The 21,272-nt window shown below is 43.2% G+C and overlaps 2 protein-coding genes across 2 annotated transcripts in view; both read right to left on the bottom strand.

Moving 5' to 3' along the window:
• The window catches only part of LOC143122647 (lymphocyte antigen 75), a 26,616-nt gene extending 19,607 nt beyond the window's left edge, over positions 1 to 7,009 (bottom strand). Inside the window, exons 1-4 of the mRNA XM_076283429.1 lie at positions 6,976 to 7,009; positions 6,706 to 6,883; positions 2,777 to 2,781; positions 191 to 339 (exon numbers count right to left, since the gene is read on the bottom strand). Coding sequence (XP_076139544.1) covers positions 191 to 339; positions 2,777 to 2,781; positions 6,706 to 6,883; positions 6,976 to 7,009 — 366 coding nt within the window. The remainder of the gene's footprint in view (positions 1 to 190; positions 340 to 2,776; positions 2,782 to 6,705; positions 6,884 to 6,975) is intronic.
• Positions 5,368 to 21,272, bottom strand: klhl8 (kelch-like family member 8). Its single transcript, XM_076284597.1, has 10 exons — positions 21,221 to 21,272; positions 18,798 to 19,038; positions 16,309 to 16,857; positions 15,548 to 15,734; positions 13,867 to 14,010; positions 12,330 to 12,441; positions 11,801 to 11,969; positions 10,816 to 10,975; positions 8,235 to 8,436; positions 5,368 to 7,914 (listed from the first exon to the last, which is right to left on the bottom strand). Exons 2-10 carry the CDS (start codon positions 19,014 to 19,016, stop codon positions 7,791 to 7,793), a joined length of 1,866 nt encoding a protein of 621 aa, XP_076140712.1. The 5' UTR covers positions 19,017 to 19,038; positions 21,221 to 21,272; the 3' UTR covers positions 5,368 to 7,790.

Raw genomic sequence — 21,272 nt, 5'->3', positions numbered from 1 at the left:
TCTGAGTTGTTATCTTAAGTAACATGTTATATAACATGAGATAAGCCATATCTCGTAACACTTGTTACACTTGGGGCCTGATTATGTCTCTGTCTGGTCACATTATGGTATGTCTGGTTATTTCTATGTCTGGTCATGGTGCCTTTGTGGTGCTATAACCAGGACTGATGGCAGTGAAACGGCTTCTTACTCTCTCAGCAAGGCTTGTGATGCTCATCAGATTGGCATCCTTGTTTGTCTCGCAGTCTGTGCGCGCATCGTTCCAGTTCAGGGTGGACGTGGAGAAGAAGTAACAGCGGTTATCGTAGGGTCTCCATCCGGTCTCACACTCACACCAGGCTGAGGGACACACATTCAGCAGTCAAGTACATCGCCAAAACAACATATGACCACTGGTGGATAATGATATTACCCTTTTTGTTTAATTCTTGATTTAATCTGACAGGGATTGATATTGATTCTGATTGATTGATTTGGTAAATATAACAGAATGAGGCTAAATGAATGTTAACATGTAGTCAGGGGCAGTGACAAGCCCCTGTCTCCAGAAATGGTAAAATATTGCTGTCAAAATCATATACTGTGACAAACATTTATGACAGCGGTTCCCAACCTTTTTTGGCAGGTGACCCTATGTCACAAAATGTTGCCGACCCCAATCATTCACATGTTGCGAGAGAGAGAGCGCAACTCATTTCTGCTATAATATCCAGACGAAAGCGGTACTTTGATTTTCCCCAAATGTCCTTGCGTGCCTAGTTATTTTGCTACTTTGTTTCGAACATTGATCAAGCATAATTCCGTCAATCAAACATGTCATGGGGGCTGTTTAAATTTATTTTACTTAGTTAGATTGTAATGAAGGATCAGCTACTTAACTTGGATATCATAGGGTTTTAATATATATATATATATATATTTATTTTATGTAATGTACTGGTCAGCTGACCCCATTGAATTTCAGGCGACCCCACATGGGGTCCCGACCCCAAGGTTGTGAAACGATGGATCATGACCTGAATCACAATATGTCACAATATGACAATGTCTGAAACGCTTAAATATTTACAAGGATGATAATTTTGTGTCTATATTGCATTGTTTTATTGCTCATTTGCGGGTGTTAATACCCATCTGATGGAGATAAGCACTTACTTCAGGCAGCTAGTGCCATAAAATCCTTGTGACCGAACATCGCATCAAGGGATTATACTTTTTTTTTTATGCATAAGCAATGCGTGTGGTGTTGCTAATGTTTTACCCCAGAGTTATTCACTTTGTGATGGGACCCATAAAGAGTCACCTGCTCCTCAGGCTGTCTGCTTACGGTAGCATCAGTCACTGTATTTACCTCATACTGTAGATATGGGCCCACTTCCCCGATAACGACGGAGACACGCTCTTAAGAGGGTTTTCTACGATTCATCTTACGATCATTCGTTTGGTTTTTCCGACTGTTTCCCGAACATGCTCGTAGCGTGAACGCGCGTGCACTGCTCTTAAGATGCTCTTAAGGGGAGCTGTCCACGTTAATAGTTCTGAAATATCCTCTGATTTGACGGTGATGTCAGGTGACTGCACGTCACAGCTATAGGCCTACCATTTAAACTTCGGATCTACACATTCATTCACATCAATACGAAAATAGAAACATTTGACATCTGCATGTAAGCATCCCAAGTAGGTTATATACCACACAGAGACATAAATAATTGTAATTATTTTAAGATTAGATTGTTGCACCATGCAATAATTTTTCGCGGTGTCACTTAAGAACACGTTTGAAGATAAGAAAGAAGTCGAGTAAGAAAGAGAGGAAATGTGTAGGCTTAGTTTTTGATGCAGTAGGCTACAGACTAAACCACATGTTGCTTTCTCTGCTTTTTACCTCATAGGCCTAATAAAATATTCACTTAGCAAAGATAATGTCAAACTATTCTGGTAACGTCTCGTTTCATAACTTGATTGCATTTTTGTCCGCTTTTCATCACATTATTATGACCATTAAATGTAGGCTATTTTGCACGCTAAAATCTGATTCATCACAGGTAAACACAATAAAGAATGGGAACGTAAGTTGGATTATGTATTCTAAGTTGTAATTCCTCTGTATGTCCTGTTGGTGACCTCAGTGAGAAGTACTGTTAAGACGCTCTTAGCCGGTAACGAGTACTCTGGAGCACTCGTAGATCTACGAGTGTTTTCACGACGCTCTTAAGCTACGATGGTTTCGGGAAACAGTCGGCAAATCTTAAGACGTTCGTAAGAGGGACTTTACGACGCTCTTAGGCTTAAGATGCTTTCGGGGAAGTGGGCCATGGTCATTTAAGATCTTCATAGACAAGATCTTCACCAAGCAACACCATTATTGACAAGTAGTGAGTGAACATCATTACCATGTCTGTCATTGCTCCTCTTCTAAGTTTGTCAGACCAAGTACCCCTTGGCTGATATAGACATGCCATGTCGCCATGTTTTTGCAAACAAGCAAATTGTTTGCTTAATCAATCAAACTATTAGAGTGACTGATAATGTCATGTATAAAATTACTTTGCAATGCTGTAATGCTGTAAAATAATCGTGTCAGATTCAAATATTTAGTTCAAATTTGGCATAGAATAATTTGCCAAAACCCCTGCAGTAACCTTGAAGAGCCCCTGTTGAAGATCTCTGCTCTAACATACATGAGATGTTCTAAAACACAATACAAATGATTATGATTTCGCAAACATCATAGACCATCAAAAAAGCTCAAACTGTTCTGTGGGAGACTCACCTGTACTGAGAAGAGCACAGAAGGTGGCGAGTAGCAGGAAAGCACCTCTCATCCTCCTCTCCCACTTTCAGCTTGATTACCACTCCTGTTGGATCACAAGTATGAGACGATATGATTGAACGTGGCTGTCTGGTTGTGTCCAGGAGCAGGCCAGCTTAGTACATTCTGTGCGTTTGAGCGTCAGGTGTGTTAAGAGTGGCCCAGTGTTACCTGCAGCTGCCACTCAACACAAGTGTGAGCATCCTCAGGTGATGCGACGTCTTTTCACACATACTCTGAGGTCCAAAGATTACAGGCAGTAAAAAGTGGGGGCCTAGAAGTTATTACATAAAAGTACACAAGCTGTCCATCCTTTCAATCCAAAAACTTCTGTGGACAGGCACAGAGATAAACATTGTAATTATTAAAGGAATCATCATATAACTCAAATTATCAAATAACTGGTGTTCTGGGAGCAGCATGGTCTCCTGACCATCTCTTGAGATTTAGGTATGTGATATACAGTACTGTAAAGTCTTAGGCCACCTTACATGTTTTGCCTTAGCAATGGACCATATGTCACTCTCTTTATGATAATTCCACCTGGAAATACAAGAAACATGTATACAGTACTTTAAAAAACATAGTAGATTAGATTTCTTCTGGTTCCAGTCTGATTCCAGTCTTAGGCCACAACAAATGTGCTGTTCTAGCAGTGCTATGATAACCAAGCTGTTGACAGAGCCGTCATTCCCCAGCCAGACCACTGAAAAGCATGCCCACCCCGCTAGGAGCTGTTGGCACATCCAACAAATGTGTCAGAATGAGAAACAGAACCAGCTGGCTCCGTCAACAGTTTCCCCCAAGCAATTCTAACACTGATATTATTCTATCACTGATAAAACATATCAAATGGTGGCCTAAGACTGGAAGCAGAGTGAGAGGTTCACATACAGTATGTATGCTTTTTAAGGCTGTGCACATATTTCCTGTATCAGGACTCCCACTCTAAGTCCAATGTAAAATTCCATGACTTTTCCCTGACTAAAAGCCTGAATTTCTATGATCTATAATGAACGGTGCAATATCCTGACCAAAGTTTTCAGAGCAGCCGTGTAGCGTTTTTTCAGAGCGGAAGATGAATAGATGAGCATTGAATAAACAAAATTGGGCTAACCACAACAATTCAAGCAAGCAGTAAAGTTAATAACCAGATATACACCAATTCTGCGTGGAAATATATTTATATCAATGTATTTTGGCAAGTACATTTTAACTGCTACAACAAAATTCCCTGATATTCCATGAATTTTACCCAAATATGATCAAATTCTCTTCGCTGTCCATGTCTGGAACAGACTTTATCAAAAGTCCATGATATTCTAGAGATTCCATGACCCGTGGGAACCCTGCTGTATATTTTAGTTGTATTCTAACGAAAGGAATAAAAAATAAACATGTGATCATTGTAACATCACAACATTAAATATAAAATGTAAAGGTGGCCAAGGTTTTTGTATTGTACTTCAGGTCGAGGTAGAGCATCTGATGGGCAAACTCAGAGCATTTGGCCTTTTAATAATTCATAATGTATATAATTGACTGACCTCAAAGTGGCAAAACATTTAAATGATCTCTGATTTTTTACACATTTCAAAGAGTGTTCCTGAAAAGGAAGCAAAAACATACACACAAATGGCTGTGATGGGGAAGCAAAGTTCAAAAGCAATGGCAAAGGCAATTTAAAATCCTTTATAGCAGCATACTTCCAGTCAATAAAGTTTATACAGCAAACTTACCAAACTTCTCACTGTTACTTTTTAACTCATTTTTACGGTAAAATTGCGCTGACTAACAAACCACCCACAAAACAATAAAAGAAAAATGGGCCAAGTGCTACTGTAAAGGGAATTCTTTAGTGTTTTTCTGATGTTAGAGGTCATACTTTGTTGCTTCCCTGATATGTGGTTTCTTTCTAAAACATTCCAAACATGATAATTAAAAAATTAGTCATATAATAGCAAAAGTTATTTTAATATATATCACAATAAAGTTGTTGAAATAACCATTCTTTAGCAGTTTTACAGAACCTTTACAATGTAACATTCATGATTCATTTTTATATGCACACATTATATGCACATATAAAGGGTTTGAAAGTGACCATTCTTAGTTATCAGTCTTTCCTTCAGAATATTAATTTCCTTTCAATTATCTTTTATTTCAGTCCCATACACCCATTTGTATTGTTCCTTTCTATGTCTTCATGTATTTTCATAAGATGATTTACAATGATTTAATTTTGTGTTCTATGTTGCTGCCTCTGTAAAGGACTTAGTACATTGTTTAAGTGACTGATTGATTGATTTACTTGCACTCATCTGAGAGCATATGATTTTATATACTTTTTAAAATAATGATGGCTATTATTAATAATGGCAAAAAGTTTGGTAACTACAAATGTCTCATCATTGTTCTAAATAAGAGTATAAATACAATTAACGTTATATTAATGTATTGTTTATGTTATGTATCTATGTATTTGTGTATATATCTCAACAAATCAGATAATAAAAAAGCTAAGGAGAAAAAAAAATCACAGGAAGCATCCACATATTCAATATTTATCTTTATTAAGACGATACAAAGAAATGAAAAAGCATAACAAATTCAAGCAAAAATATACAACACAGATACAATATCAAACCAGTACGAAAGCATTACATGTTTACAAAACATCACTCCAGGGATGCCCTGCTCTGCTGAAGTGACCAGAGAAGATACAACAGGTCTTTGTAGTCAGAAAATCTAGCTAGTGCCATGGTAGCTGTACATCTAAAAACAACAAACAGCTGAAGCTCTACCTGTCCACTAGATAAATTAGAGGTACATTACACCACTCTTTAGATCACACCACCCACCTTTCCTGGTAGGAATCACAAAATCACCCAAATGTCACACACAAATAATCAAGTCCTGTAAATTATAGGATAACAATATGAATCTTTACCACAAATATTTATATTATGTATATCCTCACTTGATTGATCAGTGACAGCTGTTGTTTTTTCATGGGATTCCAAATTGATGGGCTTGAGACAGATAAAACTCATGAACAACTGCAATGAATCCATGAGAATAAGCTGAAAAGGCTTTCAAAAGAAGACCACTACTAGGAAGAGCTTCTGGATGAGACCACACAACAGTCTCATTTCTGGCATGTGAGCAGGTTTTTTTAAAAAAGAAAAAAAGAAAAACACAGTTCAAGCTTTCAATAATCCCTCTACTCTCCTCTACTGGATAAGACTTTATTCACAAGGCCTCACCACAACCTACTGCCCACCTCTGCAGTGGCTGAAGGGGGGGGAAGACCGGAGGAGAGGAGGTTTACTGGCACGGTTAACAGGATAATCAAAACGACAAAACAAAACAAAACAAAAGGAACATGGCGGCACTGAGGTTAGCTGGCAAATGCAAAAAAAAAAAAAGTAAAAATAAAATATCACAACAGTCAGTCAGGTTGTCATTGATTGCACAAAAAAACCCACAGCAGCATGGCTCGTGAGCCTGGGTATGGAAAGGGACCGCAAAAATGCAAATACACCAAAGCAAGAAACCAAACAAGGAGTGAGACGACAACCATTTTAGTCTCACCAAAGCAACACTAAAGTCCAAGGGGGAAAATAAAATCAAGCCCATAGAATCACTCAGGAAATGTCTTGAGTGAGATACGCTGGGGGAAACTAACCTCGTTTCCTCACGCATGCAAATCATGGCAGAAGAGTTAAGAGCAAATCCAGAGAGGGAAGTAAACATCGCTGATAAAATATCTCCAAAAAATAGCATGGTTCATTTCTCTTCAAAGCATCTTTGACAAAGACAAAAAAATATTCAAATATCCATTCTATCCTATGAAAATAGTGCACAATGAGTGACGACTTTGACAGTACCAGTGCAGAATAATATCTTTTTCTTCTTCTTCTTCTTCTTCAAAGATCTCTGAGCGCTTGGAAGGCCCCGAGTGTCGGACATGGGCTCTGAGGTGACCGCACCTCGGGAGTGCCGAGAGCAGAGACCAGCCAGTGGGGTCGGCCCCAAAGGCCTCTGGCACCTCGGCCTCGTCCAGCACTGTCAGCCAGTCACAGGCCTCTGTTATTGCAGAACGTGTTGGCAGTATTAGGTTCTAAGACTAACCGTGTTTAAAGTTTCAAAGTTCTCACATTGCACCTTCCAACCACCAGTCTGCGTTGCCATCTCTCTCTTTTGCTAGCCATCGCGTCTCACGTCTATGATTGTTTTTAACGCAAGCAGAGAGCGAAAAGATGGAAAGCATGTCCGAGTCAGCTAAGATCCATTGCCAGGGAGTCTGTCTGTCTGTCTGTCTGTCTGTCTGTCTCCCTGTCTATTTGTGGCCATTTCAATTTGGGGAGTTTACTGAATGACCTTGTCTTCATTGGCACAGCGAGGCTACTGCAGACAGACAGCTTACCAGCCAACACCCTGCGGTACTGATGAATGTTCAGGAATCAGTCAGGAAGCTTCGCATTCGACTCCCCACGACTACTGCGAAGCAAGAGCTTAGCCTGGAAATGACTACAGCACAGAGTACAGCAGAGCACAGCACTAGAGTGAAATAGTGTGTGTCGTTTTTTTTTTTTTTTTTTTTTCAGAGCATTATAAGTGATAGTACATTTTGGAGGAACACCCATCCACCCACCCACCCAAGACCAAACGTCACTTTTTTCCCACAAATGCTTCAGTCACATGACGAGTGTGTGTGTGTGTGTGTGTGTGTGTGTGTGTGTTTGCGTGCGCATTACTGACAGTCAACACTTATACTGATTGTGTGAGCATGTTTAAAGAATGACAGTGCCATATTTATGATTGCCTGTGTATGTGTGTACATGTGATTGTGTCTTTGTTTATGTGTGTGTGTGTGTGTGTATATATGGCATTGTGTTTGTGTGTGTGTGTGTGTGCTCTGGTAAAGGTATGCGCTCGGCCAGTGCGGTTGTGCAGGTGTGTGTGTGGGGGGTCACATGCAGTCGGCCACGTTGCTGGAGCCCTGGCCCACGTCTCGGACCTGGCTGATGTGGGAGGAGCACACGGCCACGCCCGCCCCTGCCCTGCAGTGGGACACTGAGCCCACCAGCTCCCACCTGAGAGAGAGAGAGAGAGAGAGAGAGAGAGAGAGAAAGATTGAGACAGACAGAGAGAGACAAATTAAAGATGCAACAGGCACCATTGTGAAAGAAATAATTAGTTCACAGGGTATAAAGATCATGGAATGAAATAGAAGCATTAAAACCCCAAATATCTTTGTGTTACTTTCCAGCTCAGGCTAAATGTCAACAGCTGGCTGCAACTCTGTATCCACCAATTTCAAAGAGGCTATACAACCTAGCTACAGTATGTTCCTGTGAGATGTTACCTATGACGGCCCTTTTCCTTCAAAGTTGGCAATGCAGGTGCACCTCACCTGTTCATGCGGGGCTCAAAGGCCTCCACGGTGTTCAGGTAGATATTCCCGTTGTGTCCACCGACAGCATAGACGCGCCCCATCACCGTGGCCACACCAACTCCGCCGCGGGGGGTGGTCAGCTCGGCGACATACTCCCAGCGATGCGCACGGGGGTCGAACCGTTCCACTGAGCTCAATGGGGAGTTATCATCAAAACCACCTGCCCAAATGACACACATGGACGCACATACACACACATACATTAAATACAATAATAATCACACATACATTACAGTGTACAGTTGACATTGATCCTCGCTTTTATTCTCGTGTTGAACAGCATGCAACTAGGGCACTGAGACTCAGGAAGTCTAAAGATGAAAAAATGAAAGGCCTCAATATGAACCCCTAAAGGAAATATGTCCTTAGTAAAGTTGATTTTAAGCATTCCTGTCCTGGATTACTTTTCGACCTTGACTGTTTTCTCAAGAATATTGTAGCACCCTTTTGAAAATCTTTGGTATACTACATAATTATGTAAATACTATAAACATCCAATAAAAACAGAGTACTGGTGTCTCACAGGTCACTGATAAGGGTCAAATCCAACAGACTGGCCTCAGCGGTGAGTTAAAGCCTCAGATGACTTTAGCTTGCCATAAAACCCCATCTCTGCTTACCACCACTGATCAGTAACTTATCATAAAAACAAATCTCCATCAGCTCCACTATTTCCTTCACCTTTACCTAACTTCCCACCTCTTCATCTCAGTCCCTCCCTCTCTCGGTTACAGAGATCAGACAGGATCATGTGACGGTTACCAGTGAGGTTAAGGCTGATGGCATGGCAGAGCTAAACATTAACAGGAATGCCACTACACAGAGGTAGCTCTCCTCATCTAGCCTCAAACAAGAGCAGGCTAGCTCTACCTAATGCACTAAGAACAAGAGCAGACTAGCTCTACCTAATGCACTAAGAACAAGAGCAGGCTAGCTCTAGCTCTACCTAATGCACTAAGAACAAGAGCAGGCTACCTCTAGCTAATGCACTAAGAACAAGAGCAGGCTACCTCTAGCTAATGTACTAAGAACAAGAGCAGGCTAGCTCTACCTCTACCTAATGCACTAAGAACAAGAGCAGGCTACCTCTAGCTCTACCTAATGCACTAAGAACAAGAGCAGGCTACCTCTAGCTAATGCACTAAGAACAAGAGCAGGCTAGCTCTACCTCTACCTAATGCACTAAGAACAAGAGCAGGCTACCTCTACCTCTACCTAATGCACTAAGAACAAGGGCAGGCTACCTCTAGCTCTACCTAATGCACTAAGAACAAGAGCAGGCTACCTCTAGCTCTACCTAATGCACTAAGAACAAGAGCAGGCTAGCTCTACCTCTACCTAATGCACTAAGAACAAGAGCAGGCTACCTCTAGCTCTACCTAATGCACTAAGAACAAGAGCAGGCTAGCTCTACCTCTACCTAATGCACTAAGAACAAGAGCAGTCTACCTCTAGCTCTACCTAATGCACTAAGAACAAGAGCAGGCTAGCTCTACCTAATGCACTAAGAACAAGAGAAGGCTACCTCTAGCTCTACCTAATGCACTAAGAACAAGAGCAGGCTACCTCTAGCTCTACCTAATGCACTAAGAACAAGAGCAGGCTACCTCTAGCTCTACCTAATGCACTAAGAACAAGAGCAGGCTAGCTCTACCTAATGCACTAAGAACAAGAGCAGGCTACCTCTAGCTCTACCTAATGTACTAAGAACAAGAGCAGGCTACCTCTTCCTAATGCACTAAGAACAAGAGCAGGCTACCTCTACCTAATGTACTAAGAACAAGAGCAGGCTACCTCTAGCTCTAACTAATGCACTAAGAACAAGAGCAGGCTACCTCTAGCTCTACCTAAAGCACTAAGAACAAGAGCAGGCTACCTCTACCTAATGCACTAAGAACAAGAGCAGGCTAACTACCTAATGCACTAAGAACAAGAGCAGGCTACCTCTATCTAATGCACTAAGCACTAAAAACAAGAGCAGGCTACCTCTACCTAATGCACTAAGAACAAGAGCAGGCTACTTCTACCTAATGCACTAAGAACAAGAGCAGGCTACCTCTACCTAATGCACTAAGAACAAGAGCAGGCTACCTCTACCTAATGCACTAAGACACTAATGCTTTGGCCTGTGGGACGACCCCAAACATGTTCCACTCATGTCTTCTTTCTGGTACATTCTTTTATTAGGATACGGGTACACTAGTGTGTGAGGTGCACACACACGCACACACACACACACACTCCCTTTCCTCCCTCACACACACACACTCTCCGTCCCACTCACTCTCTCCCTCACACACACACTCCCACAATGGCAACTCACTACACAGACACACACATAGTGACATAAACTCACTCACACACAGTCAACAGTCAAACAAACACAAACAGTGCCCCCCCATCCCCAACACACACAGCGACACACACACACACACACACGCATGCTCACTCACCCTCCACCCTCCCTCCCTCAATCATTAATTTACTAACCCTCCCATCCACTCCTTCAATCAAAGAAGCCTGTCATTCGTCGACTCACCCACGACGTAGAGGCAACCGTTGAGCTCGCTGACTCCGTTACCGGCCCGCCGCTGGCCCATCTCGTGCACGTGTGTCCACTTGTTAAGGTGAGGGTCGAACCGCTCCACACTGGACAGGGAGGCGATGCCATCATTCCCTCCCACCGCATACACATGACTCTGGAGGGGGAAACAAGTTCAAGTTCAAGTTCAAGTAGTTTATTGTCATGTAATGAAATTATTTTGCTCAAGTAGTTTAAGTAGTAATTAAAAACATTTTCATGTAATTACTGCTGCAAACATAATTACCGCTGTCAATGGCAACGGAGTTTGTGGTTCTACTTCAGGTATTTCATATCACTACGCAAGAACTGGAACTTCATTCAAAAGTGAAAGCAGACGGTTGATCAGCTGTGTTCTAAAGAATGTTTGATTCAAGTTCAACGTGTGTTGTTGCGAACTATGTTTCTCAGCAAATGCCACGATGAACGGTAACAAAAAGGCTAGGCTATGTAGGCTAAAGTCATATTGTGGGAAGTTTATTATTTCGTTTTGGCAAGTGGCCGTGTAATAAGCGGGATAATGTATAGAACGCCGGTCATTATTGGGAAAATAAGTCCCTTCAGGGCAAAGCAAGACCCCTCCGCTGGCGCGTCTGGGTCCGGTTCGCCCTGTCGGAACTTATTTTCCCAATAATGACCGGCGTTCTATACATTATCCCTTACATATTGTGAAAATACCTGCAGTACAGTCAAATGGAAGCATTCATGGATATTACACTTGGGTGAGAAGTACGCTTTTATTGTGACGAAGTGTGAGGAAAGAAAAAACTCAAGATCTTTATCAAAGAAAACAAATGAGAAAACACCAAGTCATCTCCACACCTCAATTCAGGAAACATGACAATAATTGAACATTTTCATCTTTCTCTGAGATAAGCATCTATAAATTCCTTTACACAAAATTGGTGCTGTAAAGCAATTACCCAGAATCCTTTGTTCTTACCCCAAGGGCAACGGAGCCCACTCCTCCACGAGGCGTGTTCATGGCAGCCACCGTGCTCCAGCGGTCCGCCTCGATGTCGTAGCGCTCCACATCGCTGTAGCACGAGTTGTCATCCAGACCCCCGATGGCATAAATGGGGCCGCCCAGAGCTGCTAGGGCTATGCCCCTCCTTCAGGGCGCACACACACACACACACACACACACACACACACACACACACACACACACACACACACACACACACACACACACACACACACACACACACACACACACACACACACACACACACACACACACACACACACACACACACACACACACACACACACACACACACACACACACACACACACACAACCACAAAAAAACATTTACAGTCAGATATTTGCATATGTGTACACAAGCACACAAGCCCTTGTTCACAGCAAAAGAAATTCCAACCTTCACCAGATTCTTCTCTTAAATGCCTGTGTAGCTACTGAGTTATACATCCATAAGAATTAAAGAAAATCTCCTTCAAACACACCTCTTGATGTACATGGAAGCCTTCATTGTCCACTTATTTGTGAGTGGGTCAAACATCTCCATGCTGCCCAGATGCTCGCTTCCATCATGACCGCCAACTGCATAGACCTTCCCTGAAGGGAATCACACAAGTCATCAATGCCACATTCACATACATATACATAACAGTGCACACTATTACTCCTTGTGACAGAATACTATGCAGCGCAGACACTATGGGTTCTGTGCACAAGCTTACTTGAAGTCAGCATACCAATTTCCTGTTCTTTCACATGGATGTCAACAAGCACCTTTAAGATAAGGGCTTTAGTTATACCAAAACGTAAGAATTACAATGTGCACGACTCATAATGTCCGTGGGCGGCTCTAAGGAGCACTGCCGTGCCACTATGCTCGGCTTCAAAACGTTATAAAAGCGATTTTAGCAGCCTACGTGCAGTGGCTGCACAAAATAAGGAGGGAAGGATTTTCACTTCGCACACGTTTTGGTACAACTGAAGCACTCCTCTTTAGGTGCTTGTTAACAGCGATGTCAACGAACAGGAAACTGCTTTGCCGACTTCAAGTATGCTATTGCACAAAACCCATACACAGTGAATAACTAGTGATGATTGATGTATAGAAGCCACTTCAACACTATCATAACTAAAACCCAAGATCATAAGGACACACAGTGTTAAGAGCTCAGAGATCTGGACATATGTGTTACGGACACATTTTGAGACATGTTTGTGGCCGAGTGAATTTCAGCGAGGCTCGATTCCAATCCCCCTAAATCCCCCAGGCTTCCGTGGTAAGACCAGATGCCGACTCCGGCGCCACATGAAAACAAACGAGCCGATGAAAGGGCCCCAGCGAGATTCCTCCGCCTTAAAGGAGAGAGCGTGGCTTTAATATTTAACCAGGCGTGCCGGCGGGGAGGAGGCGCGTGTGGAGGGCCCCCCTGGACTCTGGTGGAGGCGTCGTTAGGCGTCTCGGAGTGCGCGCGCGTGCGAGCGAACGAACGAACGAACGAAAGCCCCGGACCACATCTAACGCGTGGGGAGGTGGCAGCGCTCCAGTCAAGCTGCCGTCTGTTCGTCGGGCAGCCCACATAACACATCTGAGGGCCCATGGGCTAAATTTAACGACTTTGGAGGTGCTTGCGAAAAGAGCGCGGAGCAAAACAAAACCACAGTGGAAAAGGCTGATTTTTCTGGGTTTTGTGGACATGGGGGACAAAAGGAAAAATCCTCTGTTTGAGTTGAAGTATTTAGATTTGCTTTCACATCAGTTCTATTTTTGCCTTGGCCTGGAGCGCACACATGCTCAGTGGGTGACACCGAGATGGGCCGGAGACGCATGATAGATTAGCAAGGCTGAGTAGAGAAAAAGACCTTACTGAATAATTTAGAAATGACATTTTTGAATTTTTCATTGTTACATCCGGATTCAAAGTCCTCTGGCACTGGTGGTAACCCAGCTCATTCACAAAGAACAAAGAGAATGCCAAACATATAGACCCTCCCTCTCCTCGGCTAAGTTTTCAAATTCCTCACCTCCGACTGATATGACTCCAACGTGGCGCCGTCGGCTGTTCATCTCCGGGCCGAAGAACCAGCTGTTCTTGCTGATGTTATAGCACTCAATGCTGCGGAAGGGGTCTCCAGAACCACCCCGGCCGCCCACGCAGAATAGCACACCTGGGCAGGAGAGGGCAAAGGTCACTCACCCACTCTTCCTTCTCTCGCTCGCTCTCATGCAATCACTCTTATACCACTTTCAAACCAATGACCTGGGTCAGACCAGGGTTACCTGACCCACATCCAACCCTCAAGAGGTGGGCTGCAAAGTAGGGTCAGTCAACCCAAGTTAACCCTTTCAGACAGAAAAATCAACCCGGGTTGAACCCTGGTCAGGAGCCTTGGTATGAAAGGGGTAAATTTTACACACACACACACACACACACACACACACACACACACACACACACACACAAATAGACACAAAGCCTCACATGACAACGACTGTCAGATTAACCACCGTAGCCTTATTCCGCTGCTCATTCCGTACTAAATGGATATTAAATCAGATTACATCACAGTGACATGAGATTAGCTGTGACACTGATGATGACAGCAGAGAGGGCAGTGCTGAAGCCGATTACTCAAAGCCACTGAAAACAATTCAGTCAGCATGGAAAACCATTCAGAAAGGGGTACAATAACAATAAAAGTTAGGCAGTAGGGGTGGGCGATATATATCGTCTGCGATAATATCGTGATTGCTGTTTTAACGATGTGCAAATTGACGTTATCGAGTATTTAAATTACTTAGGGGGAAAACACTCGAAATCACGCATTGAACCCCCATTCTTTCACTAAATCCAGGAGGTGTATGCGAGAGAAGCCCCTGGTTGCAGCAGAGCAAGTCACATGATTGCTAGTGATCGACGTTGTCACACGCACGCCTAATGTTTATTTTGTGCGGCTACTTCGTTCAAGTGGCAATGATGAGTTTCTTGAATTTCCCCTTGGGGATCAATAAAGTATCTATCTATCTATCTATCTATCTATCTAGTTAAAGTCACGTTTTTTCCTACACGGTATTATATGTAAACATTAGGCTAGCCTTTAAGTATTTTAATAGTCAGTTGTAAACAAAGAAAACTTCTCTTACCCTTTTTGAAATGTTACTCTTTTGTAAATGGATGAAGTTCGCTCTAAATATCAACTTTTATTGATTATGCTAACCGTTAGCATCTCTATGGGATTTCTCATATACATCAGCTATAAGCTAATGCATTAGTTCCTATTCTGTAAGGTCTAGTTACTAGTTTTACAGTGAAACCTAAGTAAAGGTTTGAAAGGAACTTCAGCTTCACACTTTCTCTTGGGAAACTGTCAGGCCTATCTATCCTCTGTAATGTAGCTGGCTAGACCATGTCATTGCCACACACAATGCATTGCATTGAATGCATTGGTTTGGTTAAAAATTCACAGGTTAGGTTTTTGGTTATTATTGTAATGTTACTGTTCATAAATAATGAGCTAATAATAAGTAACTCAGACTTTTAAAAACAGTTTTTTTTAAAGGATATCGACTAATTATTGTTATCGTCAAAATCACAAAAAATAGAGATATTATTTTTTGTCCATATTGCCCACCCCTATTAGGCAGCCAGGTCTGTGTGCGTGTGTGTGTGTGTGTGTGTGTGTGTGTGTGTGTGTGTGTGTGTACCTGCGGTGTGTTTCCGTGGCGTGGTACGGACTGTGTATTCAAAGTCCGGCACACTCTTGTTGCTGAGGTGCAGGTGGTAGTTGCGGGCTTCGTCCAGCAGATCACGGCAGCTCAGGCTGTTCTTGATCATATCCTCTCTGGCCACTGTACCCGTCAGGAAGTCCACTGGCAGCAGCGGTAGACGCACCTGAAGCCAGACAACACACATGGCACAATACACCACAAACTAGCGCACAAACTAGAGACTCACATACTAAAACTATTCACATTAAAACCAGAAATAAACTAACAAAAGCATACTGAACCCAAACACATTTAAACTTAATATGCCACAATGTTCCACTGTTTCTATTCCAACTATGTAGTACACCCTATTTACTCAAAATAAAATAGCTTACTTCACATCAGTACATCAAATCTGTGCCATAAAAAATGAGTGCAAGTATGTGGTTTAGGGCTGTGCAATTACTCAAATTAATCGGTTAATCGTCAATTATAACTTCCCTTCCAATGCTTATGAAAACAACATAATTGAAATATATAGTATATGTCGTTCATGTATGTTTTATTTGTTTTTTACTTGAATTATATTTATATTTGAATTTAATTCAAATAAGGTTTAGAAAATGTATGATGTGTCCAAAATCATTGAGTATTTGGGCTGAATAATCGTGTTAAATAATTGTGTTCTCAATATTAACCAAACTAATCATGATTTTTGCCATATTGCCTAATTTGGTTGATCTGGTAGCTGCTCCGACCTGTGACATGATCTGGTCCAGCCAGTCGTTGTGGTGCTGCGGGTTGGCCTTGAGCCACTTGATGGCGGCTTGGTAGACCTGCGTCTCCGAGTGGATGTTGAGGTCGGGCGAAGCCAGCAGTGTGCGCAGGTGCTGCGGAGAGACGGCTGGGAAGTCCTCGCTCTCCACCACCTGGCCAAAGTGTTCGCAGGCGTAGCGGTCGGCCATGGCCATCAGGTCGACGCGGTGGTGGCTCTCGGCGAATGTTCGCACGGCCAGGCAGTTGGACGGGTGGAAGTGGGCCTTCATGTACTCGCAGCAGGCCCGCGCCACCAGCTCCACCTGAAGGATGCACGCAGCGTAGAGCAGCGGCTGCACGTTGTCCACCGTCAGCGACAGACGCGACGAGTACGCAAAGGTCACCAGGTCCTGTATGGCCTCGCCGTCAAAGTCGCGGATCTCGATCAGGTCCTGCTTGGCCTCGGCCATCTCCGATAGGAACATGGCCCGGAAGTAGGGGATGACGCAGGCCAGCACCAGCTTGTGACACGGGATCAGCCGGCTGCCCACCTGCACAGGACAACAACGAATGGGAAGTGAAGCGCTTTGGTGCCTTCAAAAGCAAATTCATTGCTATTCAAATGCAACATGTTGTGTTGGTTTGTAAAGTAAAACATATTTAGGACAGAAAACAGGTGTACAGTGAAAGAGATATAATAGGCCCATGAACGACGTTGAGAGTGCCTTTCAGTCTCACCATAACTCTTTAACTAGTGGTGTAACTGTACACAAAAATCACCGTTCATTGTGTACCCCAGTTTTGAAGTCACGGTTCGGTTCATTTTAGGTACAGTAAGTACTGCTAACGTAAAATTCACTGACAATATTGCTGATGTAGCCTGGCTCAGACCTCATTGAGATGGGGTCTGGGAACTAGACATTCATTTTCTCGTATTTGAAACGTGGTTTACGAATGCCCAGAGCTGTTTATTGGGCGCTAAGAATGTCTATCAAATGCGTCTGTACGTAGCTCATAAGGGCTTTGGTGTGTCGTCATCGTCTTGCTGCCCTCCCTCCGTTCTGTGATTGGTCCCCTAACTGAGGCGAAAATTTGCTCCATGGAATCCAGGCTGCCTAGCAGCGTGAATAAAATCGCGCGCGTAAGGCAGCATGGGAAAACCCAGGCTATTGCTGATGTGTAATGGGAATAGTATTTTGAAAAGGTGTCAAATGTTTTTTTATATTAATTGACTAAACTGACATATGGTCCTCCACTTGATATATCTGTGTGGGAACTGAATTGGTAAGCTTACATTCGGTAAGTTACACCAGAGACTTTCTAATGAGGAGACACAGCACTCAAAAAATCCTCTATAGAAATGCATGGGGCTAGTTTGTAACGCCAATATGGCCGTTGTCTACACATATCCCACCCCTTCCTTGGCAAAATGTCGACATGTGAATAAATTGAGCCAATCATGTGGTGTGATGTGAAGACATCGTGCCAATCATGTGTTGTGAGCTCGCCACTGGAGCAAGATTGGCGTCGCGAAGCCTTGCGCACACGCATTTCTGCCGAATAGGAAGCCCGATGAGTGCCCAAAAAGCGTTGCAATATGGCCACCAAGTGGAGGGACTTGCCTAAAAGGACTTTGGTTACACATCTAAACGGTTCTGTATGAATACATATACCTTTACACGCCTACTATTAACAAATGGAAAGATGTTGCATCAAGACTGATACAAATGAAAAACAAGTACAGTACACATTACAAGCTACAAGTAAAACACAACAGACTCCCACATCAAATCAATAGCAATATGTGGTCTTTCTTATTACATCAAGATGAGGGAAAACACAGTTCAGCAGCTAAGAACATCCTGATGAAGCTTTGCCATGATTCATGCTCCACAACAAAGCATGGTTAAGATTTTTCTCTGTGCTGAATGGTCAAATATCAAAAGACCAAATGTAGATCTGTGGTAGCCAGAGGGGAAAAAGTGGGCGCTCGCCACTCAACCGACCGCTAGTGACCTGCTGACGGACTGCATTTGAGGGAAGAGGGAAAAAAAACTGCCACTGAGTGAAACACTTCCATCCATTCATGACTGGTGACATACAAAAGCCCCACTGAGGACATGGAAAGCGAGCCTAATACTCCGGATTGTCAGCGCCATGTGGAGGGAATTAAAACTCTTTACATTAACGCTGATGAGCCCAGCTGTCCCACCAGCTCAGCTCATTCAGCCAGTCCACCTCACTACGGCATTCGTCCACAGCCGGACACAGTGCTGAGGCACACAGTTGATTTGTCCGGGACAGAACCAGGAATAAGCGAAAAATAGTTGAGTGGAAGGCTAAAGAGCAGTCATCATTACCAGGCTCATGTAACAGGAGTGTTCAATGTTTTTGTGACACTAGAGGTGTTTGTTTATGTTAACAGAAAACCTGCATGTGTGATGGTGGTGTTAGGGAGCCTTGGCAGGAGTGTGCTGTGCTGTTGTTTTACCTTCAGCGTGACGTCACAAAGCTCGCCGGCCTCGTAGAACTGCCGCAGTGAGTTGTGGAAGTCCTTCCAGGCCTCCTGGGCCTGGAAGATGAAGGTGCCGTCGGCCTCGCAGTCGCCCTCCGGGCGCCGCACTGGGCGCTTCTCCTTCAGCCGCTGCTGCTGCTGCTGCTGCTGTTGTTGTTGTTTGCCCTGCTCCGTCGCCACATCGCCTGGAGCCATGGCCACTCACGCGCACCAGAGCCTGCCACGAGTGGACAGGGAGAAGACAAGTGGGACAAGTAAGGAAGGGGGGTGGGGGGGGGGGGGGCATAGGGAGCGAACAAGAGACGGAGGAGAAAGAGAGAGGTCATTCCAGAAGCCAAAGGAAGGACAACAATGGTGGGAAGAAGAGATTAAAGACTACCCTGACCAAAGAACAGAGGTGGACCAGGGCCCAACTATGGCATAACAGATACTAACTGTCCAGCAAAACAGATCCAAACACTGCAAATCTCTTAATGCCAGATTAGGAATGACCGCCACCAACTGATTTTGTTTGTGGTGGGAAAAAAAAAAAAAGAGCGAAAAGGATGTTAGCAATTTAAATTTGGGTAATGTAGAAACCCTAAGGGTTTGTTCTTTCTCCCTTTCCATCTTCTCTGCCTCTTTCCATGCTTGAGGAGCATTAAAAAAAGGGGAAAAAAGCTTCCCTCCCTCCCACCCACGCCACACAAACTGCACATATCCTCTGGAGAGGCCTCACTCCCTCTGAATGCACTCGCTGGGAGGCTGGGCCTGATCAGTATTCCTCCCAGCACTGAGACCACAGGAGAAGGCTACATAGCCCATATTTCACAGAGCATATACTGTGCTCAAAGGCTCGCTCTTAGCAACAGTGCAACCTCTTCTCCAAAACCTGTAACCTCTCATGATGTGGTGATCGTTCTAAACTTACATCTTATCATCTGACTTTTTTGCTACAGGTCTGTGTCAGTATCTTGCGATCCCAATAGCATGCTTGGAGTGGCAGTACATTTACAAAGCATGCAGCTTTTGTTGTACAATATAAAATTAATTCTCATACTGCAAATCTAAAGATGTAGGAGGGAAGTGAACCTTTCGTTTTATGTCAAATTATTCTTTTAGGTGTTTTGTTGGCAACAGCTGGCTAGAAAACGTGTTATGTTGCCAGTGAAATATCGAAGAGCTCTTTCTTCGAAATTACATCACTATTGTAATCCTCAACCAATCATTTTCCTGTCTTACACACTGATAGACATTATGTCATGTTTGTATTAAATGTAAGCTTTTAACCATAAATGTATCATACATTACACAAGTGCGATTCAAATGTTTTCTATATGGTTACTCTATACTGTATATAAACGATAGGTCACAACTTTAACTAGTAGATTTCCCGAAATTGTATGGAAAGTAAACTTAAAGTAAGACGGTTCAAATTCAACGCTGCGCAACTGAATTGTGGTCAGCTAGACTGGCTGACACCAATGCGCTCTCAGGTTCGTCGGGTCGCCAGACTAGGGGACACCGCACACAATGGTCAGGAATCATTCGTGCGTTTCTGACAGCGTTTAACGTTAAACCTAAACATTTCTAATGTGTAGCTACTGAGAGTTTTCACCACATATTTGGAGTAATAACAATTAGCACACCCTAAGTAACGTCATTAATCTAAGCTAAATCTACAGTCTTTAACGACAGACTAGTAACGTTAACGACGCTAATGTAAATACGTAGGCCTATTCTGTTAATGTTAAGGTAAATGTTTGTGTTAAATTATGTATCATAGTCAACGTTATAGTTAGCTGACGTTCCACTTACCTCTAAGGTCAATAAACACTACATTACAAGTTCAAAGGTCGTTTCGTTTGTCACTCTACGCTGAATTAGCGAGCTAACAGGCTCGCTCCTGTAAATGACTTACAATTAATGCAGCTGTAAAGTTTGGGTTCATCCATTTAGCTTTCGGTTTGCTAACGCCTGACATTACATTAGAGGAAAGTTGGCTAACTAGCAAGCGTTAGCTGCCTAATACCTGGCCAAACGCTTGTTTGTCCTTATAATAAATTTCCCTACGAGTAATTAATGACCCTTATCAGAATCGTTTAACGTCAAAGGGGAGGTTGAACACAGATGTACAATTAGTTGCTGATACATCAGGGTACCTATTAACCACTCATTACACGACAGGTCTGTCTGTCTGGGCTATGTCACTTACAGCCATCATCATAACATGGCTAGCCAGCGAGCTAACGTTGGTGTCAAGCTTGCAACTTGTCTCTTAAAAACTTCCTGTATGCAATACGAAATCAGATAAAGGTAGTTGACAGAAATGTGGCAATGTTCACTGCTTATAGTTAAGTCAGATAACCATAAAGTTATGTACTGCACAAAATTACAATATTATGTGTATCTGATCCTACCTCATCTTTGGATTCGTCTTCAGCATTCGCCCTCCCTCTCACTATCTTTCTC

The sequence above is a fragment of the Alosa pseudoharengus genome, unplaced genomic scaffold (assembly GCF_046254945.1).
Source record: "Alosa pseudoharengus isolate Yale_2024_CS ecotype anadromous, Long Island Sound unplaced genomic scaffold, YU_APseudo_1.1 YU_APseudo_1.1_scf_14, whole genome shotgun sequence".
Classification (NCBI taxonomy): Eukaryota; Metazoa; Chordata; class Actinopteri; order Clupeiformes; family Clupeidae; genus Alosa; species Alosa pseudoharengus.
This window is presented reverse-complemented; position numbering and strand designations above follow the sequence as displayed.

What these genes read in the sequence shown, in the direction of transcription:
- klhl8 (XM_076284597.1), bottom strand. Translation starts at nt 19,016, where the DNA reads ATGGCTCCAGGCGATGTGGCGACGGAGCAGGGCAAACAACAACAACAG. An exon ending in TTTGTGACGTCACGCTGAAG is followed by an intron (nt 16,858 to 18,797) that starts GTAAAACAACAG and finishes TGTCCTGTGCAG; the next exon opens with GTGGGCAGCCGGCTGATCCC. An exon ending in GCTTCCATGTACATCAAGAG is followed by an intron (nt 11,970 to 12,329) that starts GTGTGTTTGAAG and finishes TGCGCCCTGAAG; the next exon opens with GAGGGGCATAGCCCTAGCAG.